Source organism: Scomber scombrus, chromosome 18, assembly GCF_963691925.1.
Source record: "Scomber scombrus chromosome 18, fScoSco1.1, whole genome shotgun sequence".
NCBI classification, from domain to species: Eukaryota; Metazoa; Chordata; class Actinopteri; order Scombriformes; family Scombridae; genus Scomber; species Scomber scombrus.
In genome coordinates this window covers 24,650,535-24,658,425 of record NC_084987.1, presented here as the reverse complement: position 1 = coordinate 24,658,425, position 7,891 = coordinate 24,650,535, and the positions used below count along the sequence as shown (strand labels likewise).

Below are 7,891 nucleotides of genomic sequence, written 5' to 3'. Positions count from 1 at the left end.
TAACCCTGTTTAAATAATAGATAAAAACAAGAAAGTATTCTGTATGTTATCCTGCAACGCTGTTACTTTATAGCAAGAAATTAGTTTTGTTCTGATGCTAAACTACTGTTAAAGGTAGATGTCATCACTATCGAAACATCTGAAAATCTAAATAAGAATATCAATTATTTACACAGGGTTATATTTTAAATGCTTCTTTCTTGTTCCTGACGTTCCCTCCCTCCTCTGCTCTCCATAGCCTCTTTCTAGAAAACCCAGGTGACGGGGACCCACTGGGGGTTTTTAGAAACTGTCTCCAGTGCGGCTTTGACGGTGCGGTAGGTCTCATCCAAGTTGTCATTGATGATGGTGAGGTCAAAGTACTGACCGTAGGCCGCCTGGATTTTAGCACTGTCGTTGCACGTCCTCTTTAGCTCTTCATCCTGAGACAGAAAACACATGACTTTACCCACTGCTGAGTATGTGAGTGTGAAAAAAGACAGAAATCATAGGGATTCATCTTTGAACTATTTCTAATTCCTTGCAGCTTCCTGAATCGGCTGAGCTAAAATTGTTACTTTACTATACAGGTGTATGAACATACAGTAAATGCTTCTTACCGTAAGATTCCTATCAACCACCTCTGCCTCTACAGCTGAGTGATTCATCGCCTTGAGGACCTCGAAGTCAGGAGACTGAAGGAACACCACATATGGCAAGAACTCAGAGGTCCTCAGCACTTTGAGAGACTAGAATGAGCACATGGATACACACACATATTAGAATTACAGAAAGAGTGTTTTAGAGAGTTTGAACAACTGGGTTTAGGTTAACCAACTGGCTGGACATTCCTGGTTTGTGACATTGAATGAGTAACATTGTGCTCAGCTACAGTGTCTATTGTTAAGATGCCCTTGAGCAAGGCACATGACACCAAATAAATACAACCATACTTAAAATGTTGTGTGCTGTTTTTGAAGGATCAAAAATATCATACCTAAAAAAACACCACAAACTAAAGGCTTGAAAACTGCCATAGGAACACATAGGAACTACCTGTCATTATCTAACTGGTCATCTTATCCCAGAGATGAGCCCAGACCTGATCTTTAAAAATCCCTTCTGGATTTTGACAGTTGGATGCTGAATGGAAGGCTGTTCCATAGTAGGGAACAGCCTTCCACTCATGGCATCTTGCATGGGCATACACTAGTCCTGCTATTGTTGTGACTGTAGTGTCAGATTCATCACTTATTGAGTTTTGTACCTAATCAAATGTTTAATCAATTGTACATATCTGATCTGTACAGTTTATATGCTCTTCTGCATTATATTAACTCATTGCCTTATATTAACTTGCTACTTGATATTTTTATAAATGTGCAATGTTCCTGAAAACAGGAAGATGTGCTTGGAACATAATGTGTTAATTTTCCAGACAGGCAGTGACGGTAGAAATACCAAGAAAGAAACATACTGCACCCAAATGTTGCAACTATCACACTTTAAGATCTAAAGATAAAACTCTAAATGGAACTAAGAACTTCTGGTAAATGAAATAGGGGGAAGCAATCTGAAGGATAAAAATAGCTTTGTTACTTCTCTTTGTCACTCTCTGAACCTTTGTGTTAGGAGCATGTTTGACTCTGCTTTTGTATACTGATAGTTTGATGCTTGATTCTTTGATACTTTGGTTCTTTGCAATAAATAAGTTTCTTGTTATTTACGTTTATTTACTGTAGGTACTTCTCATTGGAATTTCCCCATCATAGGCAATGACTATCTGCAAGCTCCAGTAGTTGATATGTGGTTGAGTTTAAGGTGTTGCACCCTGAGCTGTACTGGCAACAGGCAACTGGCTATTTGTATAACCTGCATCTTGTTCTTTAGTTTCGCTGTCAAGCCACTGTACCATGCAGACCATGTGTAATTGAAACAACACTGTATTCATTTTGTTTTTAATTGTAATGTCAAACTGACTCATTCTGCGATAAAGAAACTAAAGACACTTTTGTTTTGTTATATCTCATCAATAAATCAAAAATCTAATGAATAAGAGTAATGGCAACATCCTGCAATATGATTTCATTTCATTCTCTTTCATAAGGAGATGTATTAAGGATTATGCTATCACACTGTATACTTTCTGTTTTTATGTCTGTAAAGCACTTCAGAAACCAGTTTTTTTGAACTGCTATATGAATAACAGTTATTACATATTACTATTATGTTGTGTTTAGTATGTTCTGCTGCCCTCCTGTGGCCGAAAATCAATCATTGTAGCTTTAAAGCTGCGTGTAAGGATTTGAACTAAATTCAGTGCTCCAAAGTTGTAGTATTAATTACAATGTGGCAGCCACCAAACCTCCCTCACAAAATAGTTGTTTAGACTTGTCTGGTAGTTAAAATAGATATATCCATATTCTATATAATGAAACCAGTGGTAAACTGTTAATGTAACTAATAGACAGAAGCCAGATGTAGAAAAAATTGACCGAAGTTGTAAAAACACATTTACATTCTATTTAGTCTTTTTGGTGATTCCTTACAACTATATGTGTTTGTATGTGTTTTACCTGAGGATTGGCATCCAGTATACAGACGCGTCCTGCCTCCACCACCTCATGTATAGAGTCAATCTTGATTCCGTACAGGTTGCCGTCGTACTCGCCATGTTCAAGAAAGCGCCCGTTCTTGATGTCAGCATCCATCTTGCTGCGGCTGGTGAAGGCGTACATCCGACTATCGCGCTCCCCCTTTTTGGGCTTTCTGGAGGTGTCTGGACAGACACAAAAACCCAGTTATGCCACGCTTTCCCTTCTGTTTAGTCTTTATCTGTCAGCCTCACACATATTACCTGTGTTAGCATGTTCCTGCTCTTAAGTAAAGCTGCAGGTTGTTTACGGAGAGAAAAATATTCAAGACCATGTCCATGTCCAAAACCATGTTTTTATGGTTGCATTATTACATCAAATATAAATATTTTGGATGTCTTATGTGTATAATTGTATACAGATTTTATGATAAAATGAGTCCTGTTTCCATTAAAGAAGTTCCAGGTAAAATTTAGGAGGCAGGAACTTTACAGGAATGTCCTCTCACTCAGTCCTCTCAGCCATTGTGTCTCCATTGCCGACTAGGACCTTGATAGGACCCACCGGACTCTGGAGGTGACATAATCATTCTGCAACAGTTTATAGGCGCTTATTTTGGCGCTTTCTGTTGCTGTCACATCCCGCTTTGAGTATACCCAATCAGCGCAGAGTCAACCATAATCTACACCCAGGAATTTTTCAGGGCTGCACAGATTACGTACCCCAGGGCAGGGACTCATTTTGCCCCCGTAAAAGTTCTGGGAGATTGCCCTTTAGGGGCATTTCCTGCTATGGAGACACGCACCAACGGTCATGGCCCGTAAAAATACCCCAAAGTTCCCGCAGTGGAAGCTGTCCTATATATGGTATCTTTAGGAACTTTTGGATCTCCACAAAAATTCAAAATGTTTGTTTTGAATAATCCAAACTTTGAGCAACACTGCACCAAAACTAAAGCAAACATCTGAAACAAAGGATTTATAGTAGCTGTGTCTGTTTGACAGATCATCAAAACTTGAACCTGTCTGAAAGGACTTCAAATTCCCTCCAGTACAAATTAATGATTCATTTTATATTTTCTAGTAATTACACAATGTAATGGCTATCTAACACAGTAAACACAGAAACTAAGTCATGCTCAACTGGAATTCCTAGAAAAAAACATCACAGTTATGTTTACTGTTTGAGTAATTTACGATGTAAAACAGTTACAATGTAAAAACTATAAAAAGGAAAAAAATGTTAGGCAATTAATGTCTTTTAAAGCCTTTCTAACCATGATTCTAGTGATGGACTACTTATATATATTTAGATTTCATACATGGAATAGTGGTGCCAAAGAGCTGTGGATCCCTCAGAAGAAGATTGTTCTTCAGTCTTCGGCGCCCCACACCCTGGGCGCCAATCAAAATCAAAGTTTTCCTCTTGAAAGGTGGGACCTTGGCCACCTCCTCGTAGAGCAAGATCTCATGTCTGTCGAACTCTGAGAAAGGAAAAAAGGCAGGAGGGATTACAGAAACAGGAAAGCAATATAAGGACTATAAGCACCTACTTAGACTACAGGGCTGTAGAAATGTAGGTTTTGTTACCTGCATTTTTGGTGGTCACATACATCATCTTTTTCTTCTTCTTAACTCCAACACCCGTACACAGATTTCCTGTCACATAAATTCATAAAAAAGATATAAAAAGGCTAGTTTTATTATTATAAGTGGTTATTATTAGCAAGATTAATTTGAAAGCTAAAACTTTGAGCTTTGAGCTTAAACTGACTGGTGTTCTAGGTGCTTTGACTTATATATTTTCCCAGACATTTAGTTGCAGACCTGGCTTTTACCACCAGATGGCAGTGTAAAACAGCAGAAAACTAAAGATGTGGCACACACTGTAGGGAAGAAATCATTATAACATAGTTGCTAAAACCAGAGGCTACTCAGGTCAACTATATTTGTCAAGTTGAAGCTGAAAAGGGCTTTTGGTGTCACTTGTGCATATCATTACTATATGTATAGTCTGTTTTACTTAAAAGTCTCTCCATTATTAAATATTCTTTTTTTAATTCATTATCAGTGTCTTTGAACTGTTCTAGTTCGGTCACCTGCAGGTGCCAGTTCCACATCTCTCTTTACAAATGCTTTCCTCTTCTCCTCCAGCATCTGACTGGGTATCAGCCCCGCACTTCCACCCTCCACATGACGTGCCTGAATAACACACAAACACACACATACTGTACATATTCATAACAAGCATTTGCATTCGAATCAAAAGAAAATCTGAATTTGCTTTCTATCTGCTGTAGAATCCTCAAAATAACACAAAGAAGTGAAAATGGCACACATGCTGCTTCTGTACTCCACCTGCCACCAGTTGACATCGTCCTGGTTGACTATCTGAAGGATGTCTCCTGTCTCAAACCTTAACCCCGCCTCCTTACAAGGGATCAGGTTGTCGTTGGCCGGATCGTAGTCGTAGTGACACTTAAAGAACACCTGGAAAAAAGTGAAGATTCATAATTTATGCCTTGGAGTATGACCATGTGTGGCTACTATGTGTCTGTGGTGTTTGTATGTGTCACCTGTCTTGGTGGTATTGCTTCATGGTAACTGGGCAGTATCTTCAATACCACACTTCCACTGGTTGCTTGTAGCTCCTCCTGTAACACTCTGGGGTCTTGGCCCACATCTCGGCCATTCACCTGCCGGCACAGTGGACGAAATTTTATGAATTGCCACGCCAGATTCAATGGCAGGCGACAGTTTACCCAAGGCCCAGGACAGTGCCTTGGTATACTTCATAGTTAATAGTGGACTTAGGACAGACACAGGCCAGCTGTCTCTCCCTGCTTCCAGTATTTATGGTTTAGGGTTAGAGTTAGGGTTAGCTTAATAGTGGCATTATAGTGGTGTCAGTCTTCTTATCGAACTCTCAACAACAAAGCAAATAAGCATCTTTCCCCGCCAACCTTGAACTATTCATCTAAAAACACTTGATTATGGAAATATAGTGTTTGATGGCAGATCAAAACTTCTTGGTAAATAAAAGTCATACAAGGTAAAGTTAGGCTATATTTACATTCAGTGTTTCTGTTCAGTATCTGTCTTCTTCTTCACCGCCTTTGTTGGTGCTACGTTTGTTGGTGCATTATTGCAACCAACTGTCTATTAGCAGAATACTGTGACAGGATGCTACCCTCCACAGAGTACCTTTAATAGTCTTCCTTACCTCTTTGATGATATCACCAACATGCAGCAGTCCTTGCTGATCTATCATTCCTCCATGGAGGATACGGGCTATCACCAGCTCACCACCCTCTACCTTGAATGTCACACCCTGAAACACAGTTCATGTAGGCTACTGTTTCAGTCACTGTGGTGATAAAATCAACATCTAGAGTGATAAGTAAAGACAATTGGAATTGGAGCTCTGTAATTTCATTAAAATATCAGTATTCACAGATTAAATACACTTAACAAGGTTGGAACCGAAACAACGCTAATTTACATGGAATGAATCAGCCATATCGTATGTGTTTAAGCTATAATGTTACCTACCAGATGCTCCCCTTCCACTTTGCGTATGCCCACCATGCGGATTGCGTCAGGTGGTGGGTGCAGAGTGTGTGTCGGGCCATCCTCCAGTTCATGATCCACAAAGTCACATGGGCTGGGGGGTGGGCTTTCACACACCTGTGATGCCACTGAATCATGAGTCTCCAGTAGAGACTGACAAACCAAAAGAAAAAAAATGTTACTTAGGCTTTTTTCTGTTTATATTGTAGGACATTTTGATTGTTGACTGCATTTTTAAATGTAATGTAACAATACAATATGGGGTACTTTGTGTATGTGTGTGTTATGCACCTGGAAGTGAGGCTGTACAAGTATGCGGGAGAGCTCAGCTGCATTGTCAGAGTTGTCTGTGAAGGGGTCGAGGTCTCTGAGTATCTCCTGCAGGAGCTCCACATTGTTCTCCCTCACCGCTGACAGACGTGGCTCCTTCAGGCTTTCCTCTTGCTCCTAACAAACAGGCAAAGTTATATAAATAAAACAAAATAATACAAAAATAATGAATAAATTATCTAAAAAAACAAAAAAAAAACACATAAGTGCCTGTATTAATGAACAATCTTGCACATGCATACAGTTCTCAAAGTGTGTGTGTCTATGTTTGTATTCCACACCAGAGGGCTCTCCATGATGCCTTTGAGGTAGATGAGGTCCAAGTCATTGGCCGTGGTGGAGCTATTGGTGCTGTCGCTCATTGCGTCCAACATCTGGGGAGCTGTAACACACACACACACACACACACACACACACACACACACACACACACACACACACACACACACACTTATCTTAAATGTGAAATGTGATCACCCAGTTGTTGTGTATGAAAATGTTGATGTTCATAAAGTTAAAGTTAATAATTTCATCAGAGAGCCTGACAAGCAGTGTAGATTTTGACATACATGGGGATTAACCCAGCATTTAGGCTGTGATGAAAGATACTACTGATCTGCATAGTAGGATCTAGGACTAGCCAAGAGTCAATTTTAGTTGTTCCTAAACAGAGAGAGGAATGTCTGGATGAGTCTCTCCCTAGTTTTGTTCAGCACCCCACCCTCCAATACTGCTACAGAGCAGTCAGCCTAGAGGAAACATTGACTTCTGCTAAAGTGAGATAGTCTTGTACTCTTATCAATGTTTTTACTCATTAAGGAGGCTTCAACTGGATGTTCAGGCAAGCATAAATAAAGAACACACAATTAGTAATAATATGGTGGAGGAGGAATGTGTGTGGTCTCACCAGGCTCTGTCCTGGTGGAGGCCACAGGCATGGTAGAGCTTCAGTCAATCTGAGAGAGAGAGAGAGAGAGAGAGAGAGAGAGAGAGAGAGAGAGAGAGAGAGAGAGAGAGAGAGAGAGAGAGAGAGAGAAGAGAGAGAGAGAGAGAGAGAGAGAAAGAGAGAGAGAGAGAGAGAGAGAGAGAGAGAGAGAGAGAGAGGTTAAAGCGAAACAAATCTTTGACCATTTTTTCCCCAAGTCACAGTCAATATATGATTTACACCATTTTCTTCTTCTTTATTTTCATTATTTGTGACAAACCCAGCCAGCATGTCATGGGCATAAACCGGGAAAATTGTATGGGCCCCATATTTTTTTCTGTAACATAGGCCCCACATGTGAAGCCCATGTGGGCTGGCTAAATGGGCCCCATTTAAGGTCCATTCTGATCCCACTTATACCCCATATTGGCAAACATATGTGGCCTACATGGGTCTCACCAAATTGGGCCCCACTTGAAACCAAGTCAGAACCC

The 7,891-nt window shown here is 40.1% G+C and overlaps 1 protein-coding gene across 2 annotated transcripts; it reads right to left on the bottom strand.

Annotated features, from left to right (window-relative positions):
- Positions 1–245: 245 nt before the first annotated feature.
- On the bottom strand, positions 246–7,410 carry mpp2a (MAGUK p55 scaffold protein 2a). Of its 2 annotated transcripts, none has more exons than XM_062439099.1 (13): positions 7,380–7,410; positions 6,754–6,854; positions 6,434–6,589; positions 6,125–6,295; positions 5,796–5,903; positions 5,149–5,268; positions 4,931–5,062; positions 4,672–4,774; positions 4,163–4,231; positions 3,895–4,056; positions 2,556–2,758; positions 600–728; positions 246–422 (listed from the first exon to the last, which is right to left on the bottom strand). In XM_062439099.1, exons 1-13 carry the CDS (start codon positions 7,408–7,410, stop codon positions 246–248), a joined length of 1,662 nt encoding a protein of 553 aa, XP_062295083.1. The 2 variants fall into 2 exon arrangements, with proteins under 2 accessions (XP_062295083.1, XP_062295084.1); XM_062439100.1 differs by having other exon boundaries at positions 6,434–6,586.
- Between the last annotated feature and the right edge of the window lie 481 nt (positions 7,411–7,891).